Below are 26,023 nucleotides of genomic sequence, written 5' to 3'. Positions count from 1 at the left end.
AACCTGAGTCCTGCTTAGTAGACCATGGAGAGATGTGTAATGGAGATTACTGGTGGAGATGGCAAAACAGACAAATGGACCAGGGAGAAGGCTGGAGTGAAAATATAATTGTGGAAATGAAATGGAAGTGGGCTGTATATATGTTGAGGTGAAATAGTGAAGTCATAGTTGCAACAATTGTTAACTGATGGATTTCAAATATTTATATGCAATATATGCAATAATTTACAATATGAACATCATTTCCACTGATACATTAAAGATGGTGATTCGATCTGACTGAAGCTTTCACAGCAGCATTTTACAATAGACATAGCTTCAGAGATCTCCTAGTGCAAATATCTCATCTATTTTTCCTCTTTGAGCCCTTTAATGCACATTATAAGGTTCTCTGTACATTTACTTCATTGGATGAATCTTAAATATACTTATTTTCACAAAGAACATCTGTCTTTTTTTAATAGAGCACAAATAACTGATTGCAGTACAGTAATGCCATGGACTTGCCCACTGTTGTGGAAATTGCTCTGGTAGAAGTTGGTAATGATTAACATGATAGTGGTAGTTTCCCAATACTGATTCTCTCACCAGAATAAGCAGCACCTGCATTAAGGTTCTATTCATGTTCAGCAGGGTGACCTAGACAGTATTATAGCCAGATGTTCATTTTTGAAAATGGCAGCAGTGTCCATCATGTCATGGATTACATTACCAGTTTGATGAACCAGACTACTGAATGGTCAGCTGCAAAATCACCTGATCAGATGAGAAAGCAACCTGTGTTATATTGAAATGAAGAATGTTGCTGTATGATTAGGAACAGACAGGCCCACACTGGGTTGCAAGAACAAAATCCCAAAGAGTAAGTCAAGATGGTAGTGGTGGTAGGTAGTCACAGCCAGAGTTCCTAAATTTGTTCAATGTATCCACATCAAGTACAGCAGTATGGGTATCCAATAGAAGGATCAATGGCATTTTAACTTTTCCTGATGAAATGACCTGGTATATGACACTGTCCACCTGCTTGAGTGTATCAATACAAACAATGGGAAAATCATAGTGATAACATGGAACAGAGAAAAAGGCTTGCTTAAAAATCAAAATTCAGAATACAAGTCTAATTTTTCTCAGATTTAAAAGAAATTTGAGACTCTTTGACAACCAGTATGTTGTTTTTCTCCAAATATGTAATGCAGTGGAAATGTGTTAACTAATGAAAATTTGAACCAGACTGGTTTCTGAAACTGAATTTCATGCTTTTTGTGAGCAATCACTTTTACCATCAGACTATCTCAGCTAATATTGAGCCATGACTCAAAGTTTCATTGCCACTGATATTTGCACTTACTATAAGCATTCAAGCCTGAAACTTAAAAAAATAGCTCAAATTATTGCCAAATACAGTGTTTCATAAAGACGTATTTCAGCTTTGCACATTAAAAGTTAATCCAAATTGAGTTACTTTGCAACATTAAATACTGTTGGATTTTTCTTCTGCTTCTCACTTGCAGTTGCCACCATGTATTATGCATTGAAGAATAAATATTCAGGAATAATCATATAAATGAAGAACATTTTATTTACTCCACCAAACCTAATTCAGTTTGCAACCACTTGCTTTCTCAACTGTGAGAGACCTGCATCCAGTCATCCTGATTTAGGTTTTCTGTGGTTTCCCTAAATTGCTTAAAGCCAAAGGGCATGGCAGCTTCCCTTCTCCATTCTTCCCTAATCTGAGCTTGTGCTCCATCTGTAATGACCTCACTGTCCACGGGACATTAAATACTAATCATCTCCTCCTCCTCATCTGTGAGAGAGTGACACATGTTCAACTGACAGCCAAATATTGGTCTGCAAAGTGGAATGTGAAATCCACAATGGGAGTGGAAGCAAACTGATATATTATCAAGTTCAGTGGCTTTTTTCTCCATACATGGAGAGTGTTTGAAGATAGTCAGACTCATCAAAAAACACAACAGATGAAAGTGATCTACTAGCTGGCTTCAGTAGCAGCTGTTCCAGGTACTGTATGCAAATGTGGTAAATGTTGTATAGTACAAATAACGTGCTGATATGGGAAAAGTGCCATGAGTATCAACAGTACAGCCCTTTTTCAATTTTAATATTTCCTGGCAGAACATTGTATTTCTTGTGGTCTTCTGATAAATTATATCATCATTCATATACTGGTGACAGCCACATCATCTTGAGATTTGGTGCTCAAGGACTTGTGCGATACTTCAGATCATGAAATCTTTCACTAAACTCTTCGGTACTCCTGATTATTGGAAATGCTAGTTGCAGTTCCTTGTATTTTGTGATCACAAAAAAGAATTATGTTCATGTGTTCTTGTGATATTACACAGGCAAGTCACATTAATGTAACCACCGTATATGTTCAATGTCAATGCGCACTAACCACTCAAAGACAGCAGGTGGCAGCACTAGTAGTGTAGGTTATATAAAGCATGTCAGAGGATGCGGAAAACAGTGCAGTCATTGTCCTAATGCAAAAATGGACTGATTTATCTGCTGTCCAAGATGGCATGATCATTGGCTGTAGGGTCAAGGGTGGAAGTATTTCCGAAACGGCTAATTTTGTAAAATGTTTCCATGCCACCGTGGTTAAAGTATGCTGTGCATGGCAAAGTAGCACTATCCAAAATCGCCACCAAGGCTAGTTTGGTGCACAGAGGGCCATAGATGACAGGTGAATGATGGCTACTACTTTTAGGTTTCCTTCCCTCTACTGAAAAATGCTGATTGCTTGTCTATTCCGCAATCACTTTTCTTTAATGTCATTTTTGAGCTGCTGAGAATTCTTCCAGGTTGTATTGTATGGCCGTGGTCCATGGAACTCTTCTATCCCTGACATTTCGTCCAAGGCTGCGTTGGACATCTTCAGAGGTAATCCTGGTTGTGCTGAGTCTTGCTGACTGACGAGTCTGACGTCAAAGAGCGGCATAAATGCCATGGAAAGTGGGTGTGGTCTAGATTTCACATGATAGCCTTGGACGAAACTTCAGGGATAGAAGAGTTCCATGGACCACGGCCATACAACCCGGAAGAATTCTGAGCAGCTGAAACATCCAGTCGTGAAAGCCTTCATTGTATGATTTTATGAATGTCATTTTTGCCCCTCTACATCTTTTGATATGAGGATCTTCATTACAACCTCCTTCAGTGAAATATCATCACAATGTAGAATTTAATGCTTTCACTACTGAGTGTACTATAACAGTTTGCATATCCATGTATGGTCTGGATGCTTCACACGGCAGTGCCTACTGTGATGGGCACTATATGGTGCTGAGCGCTGCAGCACCTGCTTCGCTGAATCATTATCATCGTAAGCTCCTCTGTATTTGAATGCATGGTGTTTGTTCCTTTGAAAGAACAGACACGACACAGATCCCCCAGCTGTGAAACAGAAAATGTAAATTGAAGGGAGATAACTGCCATCAGCTGCAGCAGTAAATTAAGCAGAATCAACAGTGACTTGCGAAAATATGTACCGAACCAGGATTCGAACCCAGGATCTCATGCTTAGTAGGCAGGTGCAGTAGCCACTGTGCCATCTGGGGGACAGTGTTATCGCAACTGCATGGACTATCATGGTACCGAGACCACCACCACTGTCGTCATCCTACTCACTAATATCTAATTGTCTACTATATGTACGATACTAAAGGCTAGTGAGTGTTTTCTTAGGTTACTTCAGTTTCTGTAATTATCACAGAACCGTGGAATCTAGAATGAAAATTGTAACGAAACATATGTATGTGCCATATTTATCCTCGGCCTTGATCTGTGAAAAATCAAACTCATAAACTAACTTACTGAGTGACATAGCTGTTTGAATTTCACATATATAGTGACTACCATGGTTTTAGTTCATGTTGCAGATATTTAAAGAGCTGTTGTCATCAATTTTGTGCAGGGATTACTCTTGTGTATGGATCCAACAGGACAGAACAGCAATTAAAGAGATCAAATCACGTTGTTGATTAAGGATGTGCGATGTATTTGGTTTTGGAACAAGATCTGATCTACATTTCTTGCAACAAGAGTTTATCACTTAACACTGTTAAATCTGATTATTTGTAAACTGGTAAGGAACTTATTAATGTTTGATCAAAAGTTGTCACACTAATGAATGAATTAGTGTTTCACTGTAGTGCTACATAAGCTTGCACACTGCTCATGATATTCATGCATTTTTTTGGCAAAACTAAATATCACAATTATGAAAAAAACATGTTCTTCTTCTTCATTACTAGGTTGCTCATTTATATACGTTGAGCAATTATTGTATTCATTATTTGGAGTAAAGAACTGCTATACCTCAGTGCATTATCTTCCCAATTGTGTCAAAATGTCACTTTGTTCATTGTGCCTGCTTACTATTAATTAAAATTATACTTGGATTTGATTGTATTCCATTGCTGTTTTTATTGCCCTAATTTTAAATACTATGTTTTTGTTTGCATTATCTTCCAGGAGCTGAATAACAGAATTGAAAATTAATTACAAGTTCTTCCACATTTCTTCAAGAAATTGTGATGGATTTCCTTATGTTTGTGGGACTGGTGACAGTAGTATATTTTATAATTTATGTAGCTGCAATTTGCCTTTCAGACTGTGATTTGGAGTTGAAGTGGAATGAAATTTTTGGAAAACCTGTTGGTGAGCTTATAACCCCATTATAACTTTTTGATGAAAGAATTTGGTATAATAACAATGTTTATGTATTGAAATAATGCAAGGCAATGTTTGCATTGCTTACAAAGCAACCATCCCAAATATGAATAAATTTTGGAGGTATGTGAGTCCAGGCATTAAAGTTGCAGCACAAGGAACACAACATGCAACAAACACCAAACTGACATGCAGTTGATTGCATGATAGGATATGCAAATGATTACTGTTTCAGCCCAAGGACAATAAGTAGAAAGGAGTAGCACCACCTGCATTCTGTGCATAAGGAAAAATTGCACAGTAGGTGTCTCATTCAGAAGCCGAGTGTATATGGTCATAATTTGTGAGAAGACTGCATTATGCCTCGTGTAAGGGGATGAGACTTCTACAAGCATGTTTTGGAATTTGACAGCAACAGGATCATGGCTTATTGAGACTATTGTCTATTGTTCTGCTATATTATTGCAAGTATTGGTTGGGATCCCACAACTGTCATGCAAATTTGGAATCAATGAGTTCAGGTTGGCCTGACTTAATGTTACATAGGATGCCAACAGCCCCATGCAAGTAGTGCCTGAGCATACAGATATATTGTTTGCTTTGCAGTGCAGGCTCGTGGAGAACAGACATAGTCAGATTGCATTTGTCATTGTCATACAGGTCCAACACGAGGCCTGATGGTATGAGGTGTCATAGGGCAGACATTATGATCACCAGTTTGCATAGCCCCTAATTTTGACAATGGGTATAAAATTTTGTACATGTTAAGACATATGACTCTGCCCATTGTTACAATGTGCTACAAAATTGGTGTAATAATTTGGGGGTTACATTTAAATTTTTTTACATTTAAATTTTGTATTGGCTTCAAAATAGTTATAGAAGTATTTTACAAGTACCAATGTAATAGTAGCAAATGGTTGCTTGGCTTTTTTCTCTCAGTTCATAGTCAGAGCGCTTGTTAAAACTCATTTGTGTGCAGTTTAGGTAAAATTGGTTCTTCGTGGACGTAAGATGTTAGATACACACTCTAGTTAAAAAGTGTACACTGATTTTTGATCGATTTTCACTATATCATAACTTTTTACAAAAAAATAATTATTTTGCAAATGAACTTGTTCTTCATGCTGCTCTGTTAACTCAGCTGAACTGAATGAACTAACGCACTTGTACAAACTTGGTCGGCTCAGGTGCTGTGATATTATAACAGGTAACAATGACAAGTTTCACATGTCTTTATTAATGCAATGGATAAATTAATTTGCAGTTAACATTTACAACTCTTTAAGAATACAAGTGTGCAATTTTGTTCTTAAAAATGTAGTGACATGTTTTGTGAAAACAAAAATTTGACACACTCATTTCTCATATGAAATTTAGCAAAATATCTATTTGAAACAGTCAAGGGGGAGAGTGTCATGGAAATGGTACACAAGTTGGGGATGCAGTTATTTAAAAAAGTCATTTTTCATTGCAGTGAGATCTACTCATTAAATTTTAATCATTAACTTTCTCCTTTGAATGTGGCAATATTTTTTCCGCACTCATCTATATGAGGAGAAATGATCAGATATCAGTGCTTGCATGGAATGACTTTAGTGTTTATATTTTCTGCATGTTGTGCGAGATTGAAACAGTTGATAAAGTCTGAAGGTAGTTCAGTGAACTCCCTGCCAAGTTCGTAAGAGTGGAATGCAGAGTAGTCGTGTAGATGTAGATGCCTTTAGTAGGGGTTGAAATAAGGGCTGCTACAGGGAGACAGTAAAAAATAAAAATAAAAAAGAAAAGAGGTGCTTTTGTCATTTGAAGTTGTGATGTACGATTTACACAAAGTCATCTTGGAATACAGAATATTAGAGAAAATGGCTTTCAAATTATGAACTAGATTGTAAATGCTAGAATGGGATTCGACTGGTCAATTAAAAAGATTAGTATTTAGTAACCAAAAGAGTGAAATTTATTCAAAGCCAAAGTTAATTATGCTGAATAACACAAACAACAGTAACCAAATCGGGGGGTTATTTATGCAAATGAGAGAGGATATTTTGAGGAAGATGATGAATGTATTTAAAATAGTTTAGATGATGTCAATTATCATAATGTGCAGAAGCAAAATTGGAGGAGACAGAAAAGTTGAATCCTTAACAGAAAGAAAAATTTGGGGAACAGTTGACTTTTTGATGAAAACCCAGGAAAAGTAAAGGACTGAGTACAAATTACATTTAAAAGTTTGCAAAACATTTTTTAAATTAGCCATGTGGTGTGCCATTAGCAAAAAGGCTGTAGAAAAGGGATTACAGGAAAAGAGAAGTTGGGGTAAAACCTAGAGGACCTGTAGTCAGTACAACAACCCCCTCATTGTTGTTTACAAAGGAAGGGGAGGATTAAAAGTAGTCCTTGGTTCTAGACATATATTTAGAGCTTTTAGAAAGAGAAATAGAACATTTGGAAAATATACAAGGGCATACTGAAAAGTAATGCCTCCAAATTTTTTATTCTGTTCTCAATTTCTATTGAGGTATTACATGTCACTTATATTACTTGGTCAGCTTACCTACTTTGCTGACACAACTTGCAACCCTCTGCCGATAGGGGGCTCCAAATTGCAGTGTGTAAGATAAATATGTATGTGTGTGTGAGAGACCCTCAGAAAACTGAAAGCATAAATTTGAAGTGTTCATCCACACATGGAGCACCCTCTCTTTTAGCATGGCAATTCCAGACCACATGAGAGTGCTGTGACATTTGAAACAATCCAATGCCTTGGATTCCACGTTATCATTCATCCTAGATTCAGTTCAGTCCCAATTTTTATTCGCCATTTCCTGTTCCTGTCATTTGGAGTTTGGGTTGGCACCATTCTCAGCTCTCTGCAGGCCCAGGAGAATAATGTTCCACAGGGTTACATTTTAAGTGTCCTTCTTTTCCTCATTGCTATTAAATGACTTGGGGCCACCGTTGGTCACCCCTGCTCTGTATGTTGATGATTTCTGCATCTAGTCTAGTTCCCACTCGGTGGCCTGTGTGGAGTGACAGCTTCAGGGTGCCATCTGGTGCACATCCATATAGACTCTTTCACATGGTTTTCAATTCTCCACCCTTAAATCATGGATGGTGCATTTCTGTTGCCACACTTCCATCCATCCAGTTCTGTAACTCTATCTGGACACTCAACACCTGACCATGGTCCACCAGTTCCATTTCTGGGGGTCTTCTTTTTGACAACAAGCTTACTTGGTTACCCCATATCCACCTTCTGAAGATTGGCTGTTTCTCTAAACTCAATGTCCTTTGCTTCCTTGCCTACACCTCTTGGGGTGTAGATTGTTTGAATCTTCTCTGACTTTATTGGGCCTTGTTCTGTCCCATCTGGACTACAGTTACCAAGTTTACGGCTCAGCTGCCCCTTCTACACCACTCCTCTTGGACCCAGTCAACTATTGTGGTATCCATTTGGCCACCAGTGCCTTTAACACTAGTCCTGTCAATAGTCTAATCACTATCTCCTCTTTCCCTACTCACTCCTCCTGTTGTATTCTTCTCACAGCTCTGTAACATCTGCTGCATGCCCTTGGGTGATTTACCAGTTGGACTCTGCCTCGCTTCTCTTCACCATGATTTCCACCTTCCCTCTTTGTCTGTTCTGCACATTCTCTCCCGATAACACCCTTGGGTTAGTTCCTTAACAGTCCTCCCTCACCCGAGTTTTGTTATGTACGGACTCGATGAGTGACCTTCAGGCTATCGCCTGGTGTTTTTCCCAACACCCTTTGGTCTTTACTGTCCACAGCCTTCTTGCTGATCTTGACCACGCTGCTTGTTCAGTTGATTTCCTTTATGTTCCCGGTCATATGGGTATCCTGGATAATGACCTTGCTGATCATAGGGCTGGTGTGACACTTTGGGGTCCACACCCCTGTCTAATAACCTTTTTGCAATTAAGGGGACTCATTCCATGTGGTGTTCTTTTTTCTTCTCTCTCAGCAGGAATCTACCACCCACTGCTGTCTTCATATTGGCGATACCAGGTTGACCCATGGCTTTTTACTCTCCCTTTGTAGCTGCAGGGTCTACATCACTGTGTTAGATATTTTGCTGGATTGCGCCCAACTTTTGGCCCTTCACACTAAGTATACCCTCCCACTCTCTTTTTCATGGATGTTAGTGAATTACCCTTACGTGGTTACATCTGTTCTTGGTTAACCCCACCAGTTCAAGTACCTGAATTTCCTTCCAGAACTGGAGTCCTTAGTTCTTTATGTTTTGTCTAGTCTTTTGTACAGTTTTGTTCTCCTTTGTCTTGTGTCTTCCTTCTCTGGTGTCTTCCTTGTTGTGCCGCGATCATGGTGTGGTGTGAGGTTTGGACACGTTGGTGCCGCCTCCTGTTCTTGCCTCTCTTCCCCCCTTTCTGTTCTTTACTCTTCCTACCGTCCTGGCAATCTTTCTGTCTCTTTGTTTGTCCTTTTTCCTTTCCCATTGACTGAACTGTGAGATGGTGTTGTTCCTCCCTTAGCCACCTTGGATCATGGGACCAATGACCGATGACCTCGCTGTTTACCAACCATCCATTCTTCCTTAGTTAGCCCAATTTGAATGATTATTCTGTGGGTCGTGTGACTACGGTTAATGTGCTCACACATGAGTGAAAATACTTTTCAAAACATTGTGTTACATACTGTTGCTCATGATGCCATATCTGATATTGTTTATGAGTTATGAAATTGCTTGATACCTGTGTAGATATTATTCCTGATCTTTGACTACTGCAGTCTGCAGACTAAGAAGTTGTCTAGTGAGAAACACCATTTGCAATTGAGAAAAGCCCTGTTAGTGCCTTGCAGTTTAACTTTTACATTGTTCTGCTATAGACATTACTCACTTATTACTCTGTTATTACTTAATTAATTAACAGATTTAATTACTTTGTGGTATAACTAACACTGAACTATGAATACTATTTGCTTTTGCTTCACTTGTGGTTATGTAGGATTTTATGTTACAGAGGACTTGATATTATGATTTTGGAGAACGTTAATGGGCTTATTGATAGCTAGAGCAAGGAGCACTTCAATTTACACAATGATGACTTCATTTGTATGATTAATATGTAGTGATGTTAGCTGCTACTCACTTTCAATGTCTTGATTATTCAGCCTGCCACTAAAACAAATCAAAGTAAAACTTATGGAAAAGATGCAAATGCTACACTAATTAATGATAATTAACTTGAGTATGGCTATGGAAGGGAAGCTAAGGTAACCTTCTGGAAATTTGGAAATGTGAAATCAATTTGAGACCCCCTGTTGTTACCTGGTGTGAATAAAGAGCTAGTTGTGGTTCACAAGACCTATATTTCTAAATCTGTGCTGAGTGTGACAATAGATCGTTTCCTTCAAAATACTGCATATTGTTTGAACACAGTATGTGTCACAAAATCCTACTGTAAATTGACATCAGTGCATGGGGTCTGTAATTCAACAGACTACTTTTGATTTCTTGTTTATTTGTGTGACATGCAACTTTCCACTTCTTATATATGGATCTTTTGTCAAGCAAGTCATATATGATTGCTAAGTATGGAGCTATTATATCAGCAGACTCTGAAGGGAACCTAATTGCTGTACAATCTGGACTGAAAGACTTGCCTTTATTAAGTGCTTTAAGCTGCTTTCCTACACCGAGGATATCTACTTCTAAGTTATCCATGTTAGCAGCTGGTCTTGATTCAAATTCTGGAATATTTACTTCAACTTCTTTGATGAGGAAATTTGAGAAAACCATGTTAAGTAATTCTGCTTTAGTGGTAGTGTCATTGGTGTAGCCGTCGCTGCCAAATGTAGATGTTGGCATGCTGTGGTGGAATGTTGGATGGGGATGGAAACTGTCAGGATGCGCCGTATTAAAACTTGGCCATGATCTTCATTATTCCCAGCTTCAGTGCCGTGTTCCTCTCTGTCCCGCGATGCCAAGGATGCCACTTCGCTGTCTGCAAAACAGCTTGGCGCGGAAGGGCTACCTCAGCGACCTCTGCAACATACTGTGGTGTGCTGGCTGTGTACAGTCGCGGTGTTTTGACAACGTAAGGATGCTCAGGCAGCCGACTCAGCGGCCTTCGTCCCCAAGCGCCGCTCACTGGGAGCTGCAGGGCGGCCCACTGCATGCTTCTTTGCCGTCATGGTTAAGATCAAGTGCGACAACAAGCACCTATGATCCGACAGCCAAATCTGTGGCCCTCACCTCGGTATGCCTACGGCGTGTGTTGGGAGCCAACAAGACTGCTCGCGGTAGCCATGGAGTGGTCCATCACTGGCTGGCTACGGACCCCACGTTGGCCTCAGAGGGTCAAACCAGCAACCCGCCGTGGACTGGAATGCTGGTGCCCCATCTGCTGCTGCGTGTAGCTGGTGGTGTGCCATGCCCAACCATCCAGGAGAGCTGCCACACTTGAATTCCCCTCGTTAGAAAAACCGGCACCTATTTATATGTGGCTGTGCACCCCTGTTTTGCTAATGAGCTGCTCCGAGTCATGTACTCATAACACCTAGGTTGGGCCAGTGGGCCCCTTCTGCCTGTAACTTGCAGCATGCAAACCACTGTGTTTACTCTTTTCAGCAGTTCTACGACCCTGTGGCCCCCTTTCTACTTCGCAATTGCTGGTAAGCGTAACTTACTGTCAACAGGCCCACGCCTGGCTGTAACTTGTGCACTCAGAAATATTGCACAAATCTAACTTTTTCCTATCTTAAACGGTGGTGCCGCTACATTGGTATCATTGCCATTGCCATCATACAGTGAGAAGTTGATTGTTTTCCGCCACTGGTGTACTTCACATATGACCAGATTGTCTTTTGTTGTGGAAGCTATTAAAAGCATATTACATTGTAGTCTGAGTTAAATTTCAAGCTTCTCAGTGAAATGTGCACTGTGTTTAATTTTTTTTTCAGAAATGCCACAGATAGGACTGCCAGTATCAACCAAACATTTACCCTCCCACTTTTCCATTTGAATGTAAATTTAGATACTCCTCTTTATCTTGCATTCATTTTTATTACCTTCTTCATACAATAAGTCATCCTCAGTTTCTCTGAAACCCATATTTTGTCCCAGATCTTTCTCTGTGAGTGCATCCTTTGCTGTTTGCAATGCACTCACAGGCATAACAGATTCCTGCTCACTGTCCTTAGTATTATTCATTTCTTCCCACCAACCTGGATGCATTTTCTCATTGCCATCACATCCATTGCTCTATTGTATTAGACATAAATCCTGGGTGCTGGCCAGCTGTAGCAGAGACTAGGTCTGAGTCATTCACTTTAGGGGACCAATAAAACTGGCCACCCTTCAGAATTTTAAGTCTGGTCATATGCACCATTTGGCAACACGGTAGAATGTGAAATTGTCTGTAGGAAGTGTTATCACCTTCTCAAGCTATTACAACACTGTCTGAGCTAGTGGTCTACATCATGAAATATAGACACAAAGTCGTGAGTTTGAGTCCAAATAATTCCCTTATTTTTTAAACCACATTTCGGCTGTCTACTGAAGTTATCAGTCTCATGAAACCTCAAAAATAGTTCACTTCACTTTCCAACTCGCCAGTAACAGCATAAAATTGTGGGAACAATTCCACAAAAGAGCTCATGGCTGCATCAAGATCAGAACAGTATGTGGTCCTTACCATACCGCACCACCGGCTAGTGTCAACTGCTCACAACCACACCTCACCCACCGCCTCACCTCAAGAGCTGTCTTACCAGGTGACCACATCATTGCACTATGAGTGTATTTATCAGCTGCCATTTTCTTGTTTTAAGTCATAGTATTTATCTTGCACTTACATATTGGATTTTGCATGCTTGAAACTTATGATCTTTTTCTCAGGGGGTGTCCATTGCAGCTGGCATTTGTTGCCAACAACTGAGGTACCTTTCAGTCACAGTATGAGAAAAATGACTGACAAGACTGCACCTCATATTGCTACTACTTGATAACACACTCCACTAATGTCACAAAGAAAGCTATGAGTTTGTTTGGGAAGTCATCCCTCACACACTTATTCTTGTGATCTTATGCCCTCAAACATTTACCTTTCCCACTCCTTATTGAGCAACTGTCAAGAATATTCTCATTTGGATGAAAATGCAGTTCCAACATCTTTAACTCAGAAACAGTAAGTTTTTACCGACATGGAATCAGTAAACTACCTCAGAATTGTCAAATGGTTTAAATAATGTGAAAGAATATACAGGGTGTCCCAGGTCAGGGAGGGATATGATAGGAATGATTATTCAAAGCAAAAGAGTCTAGTAAATATGGGCTCTAAGGTGCATACCTTAAGAGCTGTGAGCACCTGCCCAGTAAAAGAGATCTGTTCGACAGTAGCAAAGATAAACAAATGCTCATAGCTTTTAAGGTTTGTACTTTAGAGCACATGTTTACTGGACATTTCTTTCTACTTTTGGTGCATACTATCACCCCACAAAATAAGGACAGCAAAGAGCTTGCAGTACAAGAGATATGTTCTGCAGTATCGAAGACGAAAGAGTGCTCACAGCTCTTAAGGTGTGCATTATAGAGCCCATGGTCCCTTGACTCTTTTCCTTTGAATGATCATTCCTGTCATATCCCTGAATATTGACCATTCCTCATCAGAGAAGCTGTATTGTTGACAATTTCTGTCTGATTTTTACTTTTGTGTTCAATATAGTAAGGGAAAATCCTGTTAAAATAAATAACACACATGAAATAAAACTTACCACAAGAACCTATATAGGCAAGAATTAGTATGATATTTCACACTTTGGACTTTGAAGTCATCTATGGTCAGTTACTGCCATGTGCCATATTCAAGTAGAATGAAAGTGATGCATTTCATAAATAAAGTTATGTGTTCACAGTTACCACAAGGTATGTACACTGAAGAGTCAAAGAAACTTGTACAACTGCTTAATATCGTGTAGGACCGCCATGAGCATGCAGAAGTTCCACAACATGACTTGCCATGAACTTGACTAATGTCTGAAGTAGTGCTGGAGGGAATTGATACCATGAATCCTGCAGGGCTGTCCATAAATCCATAAGAGTACGAGGGGATGGAGATCTCTTCTGAACAGCATGTTGCAAGGCATCCCAGATATGCTCAATAATGTTCATGTCTGGGGAGTTTGGTGCCCAACAGAAGCATTTAAAACTCAGAAGAGTGTCCCTGGAGCTACTCTGTAGCAATTTTGGATGTGTGGGGTATCGCATTGTCCTGCTGGAACTGCCCAAGTCAGGCGGAATACACAATGGACATGAATGGATGCGGGTGATCAGACAGGTTGCCTGCGCATGTGTCACCTGTCAGAGTTGTATCTAGACATATCAGGTGTCCCATATCACTCCAACTGCACATGCCTCACACCATTACAGGGCCTCCACCTGCTTCTACATCTACATCCACACTCCGCAAGCCACCTGACGGTGTGTGGCGGAGGGTATCCAGAGTACTTCTATCGGTTCTCCCTTCTATTCCAGTCTCGTATTGTTCGCGGAAAGAAGGATTGTCGGTATGCTTCTGTGTGGGCTCTAATCTCTCTGATTTTATCCTCATGGTCTCTTCGCGAGATATACGTAGGAGGGAGCAATATACTGCTTGACTCTTCGGTGAAGGTATGTTCTTGAAACTTTAACAAAAGCCTGTACCGAGCTACTGAGCATCTCTCCTGCAGAGTCTTCCACTGGAGTTTATCTATCATCTCCGTAACGCTTTCATGATTACTAAATGATCCTGTAACGAAGTGCGCTGCTCTCTGTTGGATCTTCTCTATCTCTTCTATCAACCCTATCTGGTACGGATCCCACACTGCTGAGCAGTATTCAAGCAGTGGGCGAACAAGCGTACTGTAACCTACTTCCTTTATTTTCGGATTGCATTTCCTTAGGATTCTTCTAATGAATCTCAGTCTGGCATCTGCTTTACCGGCGATCAACTTTATATGATCATTCCATTTTAAATCACTCCTAATGCGTACTCCCAGATAATTTATGGAATTAACTGCTTCCAGTTGCTGACCTGCTATTTTGTAGCTAAATGATAAGGGATCTATCTTTCTATGTATTCGCAGCACATTACACTTGTCTACATTGAGATTGAATTGCCATTCCCTGCACCATGCGTCAATTCGCTGCAGATCCTCCTGCATTTCAGTACAATTTTCCATTGTTACAACCTCTTGATACACCACAGCATCATCTGCAAAAAGCCTCAGTGAACTTCTGATGTCATCCACAAGGTCATTTATGTATATTGTGAATAGCAACAGTCCTATGACACTCCCCTGCAGCACACCTGAAATCACTCTTACTTCGGAAGACTTCTCTCCATCGAGAATGACATGCTGCATTCTGTTATCTAGGAACTCTTCAATCCAACCACACAATTGGTCTGATGGTCCATATGCTCTTACTTTGTTCATTAAACGACTGTGGGGAACTGTATCGAACGCCTTGCGGAAGTCAAGAAACACGGCATCTGCCTGTGAACCCCTGTCTATGGCCCTCTGAGTCTCGTGGACGAATAGCGCAAGCTGGGTTTCACACGGTTGTCTTTTTTGAAACCCATGCTGATTCCTACAGAGTAGATTTCTAGTCTCCAGAAAAGTCATTATACTCGAACATAATACGTGTTCCAAAATTCTACAACTGATCGACATTAGAGATATAGGCCTATAGTTCTGCACATCTGTTCAACGTCCCTTCTTGAAAACGGGGATGACCTGTGCCCTTTTACAATCCTTTGGAACGCTACGCTCTTCTAGAGACCTACGGTACACCGCTGCAAGAAGGGGGGCAAGTTCCTTCGCGTACTCTGTGTAAAATCAAACTGGTATCCCATCAGGTCCAGCGGCCTTACCTCTTTTGAGTCCCTAGCTGACATGCAGGATCCATGGATTCATGAGGTTGTCTCCATACCTGTACACAGCCATCCACTCAATACAATTTGAAACGAGACTTGTCTGACAAAGGCAACATGCTTAGAGTCATCAACAGTCCAATGTCGGTGTTGACCAGCCCAGGTGAGGCGTAAAGCTTTGTGTCATGCAGCCATCAAGGGTACACAAGTGGGCCTTCGTCTCTCTTAACTTCTATACAACACTCCACCTCTTCTCAACCCTTCACCGGACCAACAAGAGAAGATATGATCCAAACCTTGCCTGAAAGAAAAGGGAAAATTTGAACAAACACCAAGGAAATAAATTCAATGCGAACAAAACTCTCTGTACTGCCATTATGGAGTAGTAGTAGTAGTAGTAGTAGTAGTATGAAACTTACAAACAATTGGCTCTTTGGAACATGAATTGCAAAACATCAAATGGAGTCAGTGAAACAATGCCCAAAAGTGAAGGGACTACTGTCTTCAAGTGTGGGATCCTCCTATTTCAGAATAACTCAGGCATAAATTCACTTATTGTCAGAGTAGCTCTGCTAATTCACAGCAGGAGGGAACACCTCATCATGAAGACTGTATCCATTTCAGAGTGATCTACGTGATACTTGAGTTGAATGCTAAGTTTAGCCTTCTAATCATTTATGCCTGTGCACCAGCTTGCACTTCAACTGATGAAGAACCAGCACATTTCTATGAAAGTCTGACAACAGCAAAACATTCAGAAACCATCACATTTTCTTTAATACTTGGTGAAATTAAGATTAAGATAGGAGTGAAGGCCACAGAAAACCATGCCTGTACTGCAAGCTTTGGACTTTCGATGCAAAACCAGAGATGACAAATGGTAATGAATTTTATTAGCAACCAACACAAAGGCTAAGAGGAATGGAAATGAACCAACTTGTGACCAAAATTATCAGCAATATTTGAACTGCAGTAAAGAAAGTGACTACATCCTGAAAACAGAAAAATCCGAAATTCAGCTGCAAAATCCAACAGCTTATAGAACGAAGACAAAATACTGATAAAGACACACCCAGTTGCAGAGATCTCAACAAAAATGTAAAGAAGGCGATCAGAAGAGATCAGTGAATGCAAAATACAAGACTGACTGAGGAGACCATCAAAATCAATGTGAACATGAGAGTCCCTCATTCCAGTCAGTGAAAAGGCAAGCTTATCATCCACAACCTTTGGAACAGCCAAGGAGAAGTTGTTACTGAAAGAGCGAAAATTATAAAAGTTGCTGAGGACTTTCATCGGAAGATCTGTAGTCAGGCACTGTCAAGCCAAAGCCTATGTGATGAATCACGAAGATTTGTCATGAATGTGGGATCAGAAGAACTGGAACCTATCAATAAAAATGAAATGAAAACAGCTCTGAAACAACTCAAGGATTGTAAGGCATCAGGAGAAGATTGGATCACATGTGGGATGCTTGAAAGTGGGGAGAGGTGAAGAAAGTTTCCTAATTCTATTACATAAATATCTTGAGGAAGGTAAGATTGCTGAGACATTGTTAAATGCAGAAGTCATTCTCCTCTTCAAAAAAGGTGACAACATGAGCACCAAGGATGCCAGACCTATAAGTCGTGTATTTATATTTTACGTGCTGCTAACAAAAATCCTGATGAATTGCCTGAGTTGAAAATTTGATTTTTACCAGCCAGTCAAACAGGTGGGATTCAGAAAAGAATCAGGACTGTTTACCATATCCAAGCAGTACACACATACTGAGAGAGAAATGTATGTCCCATGTCACATGGCCTTCATACACACCTAAAGGTGTTTGACATGATCAGAACCTGGCAGTTATTGAGGACAATGAACAGAACCTACATTGACTATAAATATACCAAATTAACACTCCACATTTACAAGAACGCCACTCTACATGTGAAAATATACTGGATCGCTGGAAAAGTTCCTGTGAGAAGCGGCCTCAGATGAGGAGAGAAAATCTCACCTAAGTTATTCACCTTTGCTCTGGAGGATGTGTTAAAGTGTCCATGCTGTGGACATACAGGTATCAACATGGAAAACATGTCAACCAACTCGGTTTTACAGGTGATAACATCCTCTTCAATGATGGCACAAGCAAACTGTCAAAAATCGTCTGAGGACACGAAGATTCTTCCTAAACTGTAGGCTTCAAAACCAAGCTTCAAAAGATCATAATCATGTCCTACCAGAGTTGCCAGTCAGTTTGCATGAGGTGTGCTTGCTTGTGTGAATGAATGGTGTGTGTTTCTCTTTTTCTGACAAAGATTGTGGCCAAAATCATACATGTAAGTGTCTTTTTAATTGTACCTGTTTGCAACTTAGGGTGTTATCTTTACATTTTGTAGAAATATGTCTTTTTCATACATTGTTACTATATTACTAATTCGTACTCGTACAGGGTGTTACAAAAAGGTACGGCCAAACTTTCAGGAAACATTCCTCACACACAAATAAAGAAAAGATGTTATGTGGACATGTGTCCGGAAATGCTTAATTTCCATGTTAGAGCTCATTTTAGTTTCATCAGTATGTACTGTACTTCCTCGATTCACCGCCAGTTGGCCCAATAGAAGGAAGGTAATGTTGACTTCGGTGCTTGTGTTGACATGCGACTCATTGCTCCACACTACTAGCATCAAGCACATCAGTACGTAGCATCAACAGGTTAGTGTTCATCACGAACGTGGTTTTGCAGTCAGTGCAATGTTTACAAATTCAGAGTTGGCAGATGTCCATTTGATGTATGGATTAGCACGGGGCAATAGCAGTGGCGCGGTATGTTTGTACTGAGACAGATTTCCAGAACGAAGGTGTGCAGAGAGGAAGACATTCGAAGCAATTGATCGGCATCTTAGGGAGCACGGAACATTCCAGCCTATGACTCACAACTGGGGAAGACCTAGAACGATGAGGACACCTGCAATGGACGAGGCAATTCTTCGTGCAGTTGACAATAACCCTAATGTCAGCGACAGAGAAGTTGCTGCTGTACAAGGTAACGTTGACCACATCACTGTATGGAGTGTGCTACAGGAGAATCAATTGTTTCCGTACCATGTACAGCGTGTCCAGGCACTATCAGCAGCTGATTGGCCTCCATGGATACACTTCTGCGAATGGTTCATCCAACAATGTGTCAATCCTCATTTCAGTGCAAATGTTCTTTTTACGGATGAGGCTTCATTCCAACGTGATCAAATTGTAAATTTTCACAATCAACATGTGTGGGCTGACGAGAATCCGTATGCAATTGTGCAATCACGTCATCAACACAAATTTTCTGTGAACGTTTGGGCAGGCATTGTTGGTGATATATTGATTGGGCCCCATGTTCTTCCATCTACGCTCAATGGAGCACGTTATCATGATTTCATATGGGATACTCTACCTGTGCTGCTAGAACATGTGCCTTTACAAGTACGACACAACATGTGGTTCATGCACGATGGAGCTCCTGCACATTTCAGTTGAAGTGTTCGTACGCTTCTCAACAACAGATTCGGTGACCGATGGATTGGTAGAGGCGGACCAATTCCATGGCCTCCACGCTCTCCTGACCTCAACCCTCTTGACTTTCATTCATGGGGGCATTTGAAAGCTCTTGTCTACGCAACCCTGATACCAAATGTAGAGACTCTTCATGCTTGTATTGTGGACGGCTGTGATACAATACACCATTCTCCAAGGCTGCATCAGCGCATCAGGGATTCCATGTGACGGAGGATGGATGCATGTATCCTCGCTAACGGAGGACATTTTGAACATTTCCGGTAACAAAGTGTTTGAAGTCACTCTGGTACATTCTGTTGCTGTGTGTTTCCATTCCATGATTAATGTGATTTGAAGAGAAGTAATAAAATGACCTCTAACATGGAAAGTAAGCGTTTCTGGACACATGTCCACATAACATATTTTCTTTCTTTGTGTGTGAGGAATGTTTCCTGAAAGTTTGGCCGTACCTTTTTGTAACACTCTGTATAGGCACACTCGTGTTACAGATATGTTATGTTTTGTTAAAATAGATTTTTGTCTTAAGGTTGTCATGGTAGGTTGTATTTCATGTATAATAGTACAGTGCATAATGTAATACTGTTTTCCATTCATTAATTGACATGACAGTAAACATCAGAGGGAAATTATTAGCTATACAGGCTGTCCCATGAGGAATGGTCAATATTCAGGTATATGACAGAAACAATCATTCGAAGCAAAAAGCCTAGTAATCATGGGATCTAAAATGCATATCTTAAGAGCATTACTTTATTTTCAATGAATCTTTTCGATTGCAACCTCTTTGCTTTCAATATTTTGGAAGGTGATAGTATGCACCAAAACAAGAAAGACTTCCAGTAAACACGGGCGTTGAAGTGCAAACCGTTAAGAGATATGAGCAGTTGTTCATTTCCACTACTGTGGAACACATCTCTTCTACCGAACAAGTGCTCATAGCTCTTAAGGTATGCATTTTATAAGCTATATTTACTAAATTATTGTTTCTGTTTTTGGTCCTACTGCCTCCTCCCAAAATATGGAAAGCAAAGAGATTACAGCAGAAGAGATTTCTTTCACAGTTTCAGACATAAAGGAGAGCTCATAGTTATTGAGGTATGCACGTTACAGTCCATGAATATTAGACTCTGTGGCAAGCAGATTTATCTCTAAGATTATACACTACTTTACAGAATTCTCTGTCAATATATAATTTATTTGTGTGGTATGCTCCCAAGCTATTTTTCCCATGGGATCCTGAATTTCTTTTCCACTGAAACCTTTTTCTGTAATTGTTAGCCCGATTTTAGTTCTGTTTCTCACCTCAAATTGACAGGTCCTCAATGGGACAAACTTCAGTTCTCCTGACCATTTCCCCTGTTATCTAGGTTTCTGTTTTCTTGTGGTCTATTATTTTTGCCCCTTGGCCTACCTCTTTTTTTTTCTCAAATTCTCTGTTTCCATTCTCATTACAATGAAAAATCCTCCTGTTTCCACCTCCCTGATATTTGTTTCTTTAATGTCCTACACCTCTTCTCCTATGATTTTCCCCATTGTAATTGTGGTTCTGCCTTCATGGTGATAAGCACCAAAACCACTCTGATTAAAATTCTCTCTCTCATTTTACTGTGAAGTAACTGCACTGCCAAATTAGTCAATCTGTGAGGAATGCAAAGCTCAGGCATGCCCACTAACTAACAGGACTTTCACAGACCTGCTGTCCTGTGCAAAAATCTAAAATTTCTGGAAATTAGTGAACCCAAATCTGCAACCGAACCTCTACTTCTCATTGAGGATCCACACCAATATCTTTATGTGACGAATACACTAGGACGCAGACCATTGATCTACATCTACGTGTATAATCCTCAAGCCACTGTATGGTGCGTGGCTGAGGGTGCCCTGTACCACTACTAGTCATCTCCTTTCCCGTTCCACTCACAAATAGAGCAAGGGAAAAATGACTGTCGATATGTCTGTGTATGAGCCATGATTTCTCATATCTTATCTTCATGGTTCTTATGTGAAATGTATGTTGGCAACAGTAGAATTGTTCTACAATCAGTTTCAAATTCTGGATATCTAAATTTTCTCAGTAGTGTTCCTCGAAAAGAACACACCTTCCCTCATGGGATTTCCATTTGATTTCCCAAAGCATCTCCATAATACTTGCATGTTGTTCGAACCTACCAGTAACAAATCTAGCAGCCTGCCTCTGAATTGCTTCGATGCCTTCCTTTAATGTGACAGGGTGCAGATCCCTAGCACTTGAGCAGTACTTAAGAATAGGTCACACTAACATCCTGTATGTGGTTTCTTTTACAGATGAACCACACTTTCCCAAATTTCTCCCAGTAAACTGGAGTCAACTATTCGCCTTCCCTATCACAGTCCTCACATGCTCATTCCATTTCATATCACTGTCTAATGTTATGCTCACATATTTAAACAATGTGACCCTGTCAAGAAGAACACTACTAATACCATATTTGAAAACTGTGGGGTTGCCACTCCTCCTCATTTGCATTAACTTACATTCTTTTACATTTACAGCTAGCTGCCATTCATCAGAGCAACTAGAAATTATGTTCAGTTCATCTTGTATCCTCCTGCAGTCATTAAACTTTGACACATTCCCGTACCACACAACATCAGCAGCAAACAACCACACATTGCTGCCCACTGTACCCACCAGATCATTTATATGAAATGGAATACAAACAGTTGTAAAAATTTGGCACTGTTTCTTTCTTCTTCATATACCCCTAAGAGAACATTTAAGGTTGCTCAACTTTATACTCCTCAATGAAGTTTTATTACCACAAGGATAAAACGTCAGTCATCAGCTGCACAAGACAACCTTTATTTGGTTCACCAAAAGGTTCAGTTCATCAAATAAAGGTTTTCTTGTACAGCTGATCACTGACCTTTTATCCTTGCGGAAATATTCTGCAGCTACTGAACAGCAGCTATGAACAAAGCCATAAAGTTTTATTAATTACATGTTAATTACACCTGGAACACTTTAATGTACAGAGACCTATTTATCAGTTTTAAATGGTGGAAAGAAGAATTAGTATTTCAGTTCATAATTAAATGAATATGTATATTGCTTATTTTAACTTTGGTGTACCCACTGAGATGTTTTTGCATACACGTGGGGGTGGGGATTACCATCTGGGGGTATGTGTACTCTGATTTGTATTGTATACAACTGCTTTACTTCACCTAATGAAAGTACTACAGACTGATTTCACTCGGAAGAGTAACTGGATAATTCAGTGAACTAAAACACTGAACAGTGCTTTCTGCTGAATGAACGAATGAATACTTCCTTCAACTGACAAAAAACTAAAGACTAGTTTCACTCAAGAAGAAAGAATGAATAAGTCGGTCAGTAAGCAAAAAACCATTGGATTGTGTCAACTGTTTTCATTCGTTTCCTCCCAGAGACTGGTTTCACACGAAAGAAATGAATGAATAATAATCCAACTGATATATAAAACTACAGCCGAATGATACGAGTGTTTCCATTTGGTTGCTCCCATACATTGATTTCACTCAAAAGAATGAATGAATAATTCAACCAACATGTGAAGCTGCAACCGAATGAGTCGATTGTTTTCCAAAAACTGACTGAATCAATTGTTTGCATTCGGACATTCCCATCCCTAGTGTGTAGTCCCAAATGCCAATGATTATGGACATGGTGCCCAGCAATTGCTGACAAAGTAGCAGTTCAGAATGAGATTTTCACTCTGCAACGGAATGTGTGCTGATATGAAACTTCGTGGCAGATTAAAACTGTGTACTGGACCGAGACTCGAATTCAGGACTTCCGAGTCTCAGTCTGGCACTCAGTTTTAATCTGCCAGGAAGTTTCAGAGTTGCAGTTGGTGTTTGGTTTGTGGGGCACTCAACTGCGCAGTCGTCAGCACCCATACAGAGTCCTAATTTTTACACAGTCCAATTTTTACACGGTCCACTGTCATGAATGATGATGATGAGAGCTCGGGACCCCGTGATCCAGAGGCAGCAATGCTGACCACGAGCTGTGGATGTTGCAGTAGGTGCCTATCATTTCTGCTATATCAATTTTGGCTGAGAGATCTGGTACTCACAGTAATAACAGCAAAAAGATCCCAAGTCATAAAAATATCAAAGACTAGTGCAAATATGCACCACTCTCCCCCTATATTCTCTGGGTAATGCCAATACTTAATGGAACTCCTCATATAATTGTGGCCACCAGGTCACAAATGAGAGAGAGCCATCTGTCTGACTAACACTATGCCAGACCATCTCCACAGGTGTGGTAGAAATATTTGTACAATGTGTAATCACCTCCAACCTAGTAGCTGACACAAAAGACACTTGCCCAAGAAAGGGCATTCTACCACAGTAAAACCTGTCGGAAATTGTCAGCGCCTTTACAGATAAACACTGCTAACACCTTTCCATAATTTCTCTATGGAACAGCTGGACAAAGCAGTCGTAACTCACAGACACCTACACGCTCACCAGAGGAAACATGTGGCCTCCGTTGTAGATAAATATTGCTAACAGTTTAAGCACCAAACACACCCCTCCCCATCACCCTTTCCCTGGAGCAATCTGAAACGTGCACACCTCCTCCTCCCACCCAACTATTATGCTTTTAAAATTAGTGTGGGTGAATCAACTTACAGCTAGGTGGCCTCAAACACGGAATGAAGACTCATAACAAAATAAATCCTACGAGTATAAGAGACATTACTATAAGCCTCGTACATTAACCACAGGGGAGTACAGTACATAAGTTCGATTGATCCACTGAATTCCAAAGACACATGCTGGACAACTAGCGCACTGACTGATTTGCCACAAAAATTCGTCTGTGCATTAATAATGAGAATCCCTCGAATGTGAGCAGGATTGATGCAACAGACGTCCCCCCTCTACACGTGACCATGCCTCCTATATCAGTGAAAAAATTTAGCAACTAAATACAATCCTAGGACCAAATTGATGGTAGGCTAGCTCTGCCAGATATGTAACTCTTGCAATATTACAGTGTGGCATCGCTAGAAGACTCATAAATAGATGCGGGAATAATCATGTACGACATTGCCACATGCAAATGAGACTGGGAAATGGACACAGTCTAGAAAAAATAAATAAACTCTTCGTACATACAAAGTCATAGACTCGCAGAGGTCATGATACTATAAAATGCAACTTAAGAGACTGAGCACTGTATACCAATAAACCAATTCTCCAAAAAAAAAATTACCAACATGATTAAAAAATGTGAACAACACACACACAGTGACTGCTGGAAAAACGAGTTGCACATACCTGATAACTGTGCAGTCAGCACAATATTTATGATGAGATGCTGCTCGTATCTGCCAGCCCTACAGATGTACGAAGCATGAGATCCAACATTGCCATTGTGAGCCTGCAGACAGCCCTGGGAGTACTGAACAAACCACAGCTGTGCAACACATCCCTGTATATATACCTGCAAATCATAGGGAAAGACCATCTCTTTGGCTCCAAGCAACCACAGGAAAAATCGTATGCAAATTGAGAGGAGGGGGGAATCACCAATCCATGTGTGGCTATGAGTAATGGTCTTTTCCAACTGTTTTCGTTTGATAACTAGCACCACTTCAGTCTTAATGGAGTAGTGGAAACCGTAGCCAAGGATCATGCATGCGCTGGCGGTAATCTCCAGAGCCCTGCTTGATTAAGCTATCAGCATATCTCCTGTCAAACGAAGCAGACAGCATAGACTGTCAGAATAAAATGTTCTAAAATTAATTTATGTTACACATCTGTGATCTGCTGCACACAGTCTTCTGAGGAAAAAAAAAAAAAAAAAAGAGTTAGCATTAAAAACAATCCATAGTTGTACTGGTTACATTAATATCAGCAGGTGTTGAACATTATGATTCTATCAGTAATCCATCTCTCAAACATCGTTAGACCCAAACACCAACCTACCCCGTATACGACAATACTGTCATTGACAAAATGGAAATCAGGAGCCTAAAGCCCCTATTACATGATGCAAGTAAACTGTACGCCTATGCACCAGCGCCCCAAACGTGCATATCTATAGCTATAGACTGGTTCACATAGACCTATTACACTATCCACGTGGGGTATACCTGGCCCACATGCACTGTAGACAGTGATAACGTGCAAAACGCAAACAGAACTGTCCGATCTCTTGTAAATTCATTCATTCAACCATGCGAAACATAAGAGGGACTGTGTGATATATTGGAACATCATTCATTCAAATTATTTCTGTGACTCAAGGTTCCTATTTAACAAGAAATTGTTTTTTTATCATTATTTATTAAGTAACTGTTATTATCGTATGTAGGTTACTATTGTTCTGAATTAGAGACTTAACAGTTAGTTTTATATTATGACACTTGGTTACACAGGTATATGTATTGATACAGCATTTTGCACATGAGGACCCACTTGTTTCTGGAGCTATTGCCCTGGCAGTGACAGTAAATCTTTGGGTTAGGGCAGAACGACAACAAAAACAAAAAGCCAGATGTTGTTGAATTTGACCCTGGCTGAAAAGAAGGTACAAACGCAGGGGATTATATTCACTGCTTATGAGAGAACTGAGGCTCGAAGATCCCCGTGAATTATGAAGCTTCGTGAGGGTGGCTGTCTATGACAGAAGATGGAATTAGCAAGTGTGACACAGTCATGAGGGAGGCTGTCTCACATTCTCGAAAGTAAGAATTAAATCATATGTTGATACGTTTTGTGATCATACCAGCCTAGATCACAAATAAAATACTTATAAATGCCCTGTTACATTACAGGCTGGTTGTAACATTGTGTTTTCTGGCTACTGGAAAATCTTTTAAGTGTCTGGCTTTTAGCCAC

The 26,023-nt window shown here is 40.2% G+C and overlaps 1 protein-coding gene across 2 annotated transcripts in view; it reads left to right on the top strand.

Moving 5' to 3' along the window:
- Nucleotides 1-26,023, top strand: part of LOC126248387 (dehydrogenase/reductase SDR family member 7) — a 209,182-nt gene that overhangs the window by 24,876 nt on the left and 158,283 nt on the right. For both annotated transcript variants that reach the window (XM_049949332.1, XM_049949331.1), the window contains one exon: nucleotides 4,501-4,686. In XM_049949332.1, the coding sequence (XP_049805289.1) occupies nucleotides 4,563-4,686 (124 nt within the window). In that variant the 5' untranslated portion in view covers nucleotides 4,501-4,562. The remainder of the gene's footprint in view (nucleotides 1-4,500; nucleotides 4,687-26,023) is intronic.

Source organism: Schistocerca nitens, chromosome 3, assembly GCF_023898315.1.
Source record: "Schistocerca nitens isolate TAMUIC-IGC-003100 chromosome 3, iqSchNite1.1, whole genome shotgun sequence".
Taxonomy (NCBI): domain Eukaryota; kingdom Metazoa; phylum Arthropoda; class Insecta; order Orthoptera; family Acrididae; genus Schistocerca; species Schistocerca nitens.
Note: the sequence above shows the minus strand (reverse complement) of the source record. Positions and strands in the feature narration are given on the sequence as shown.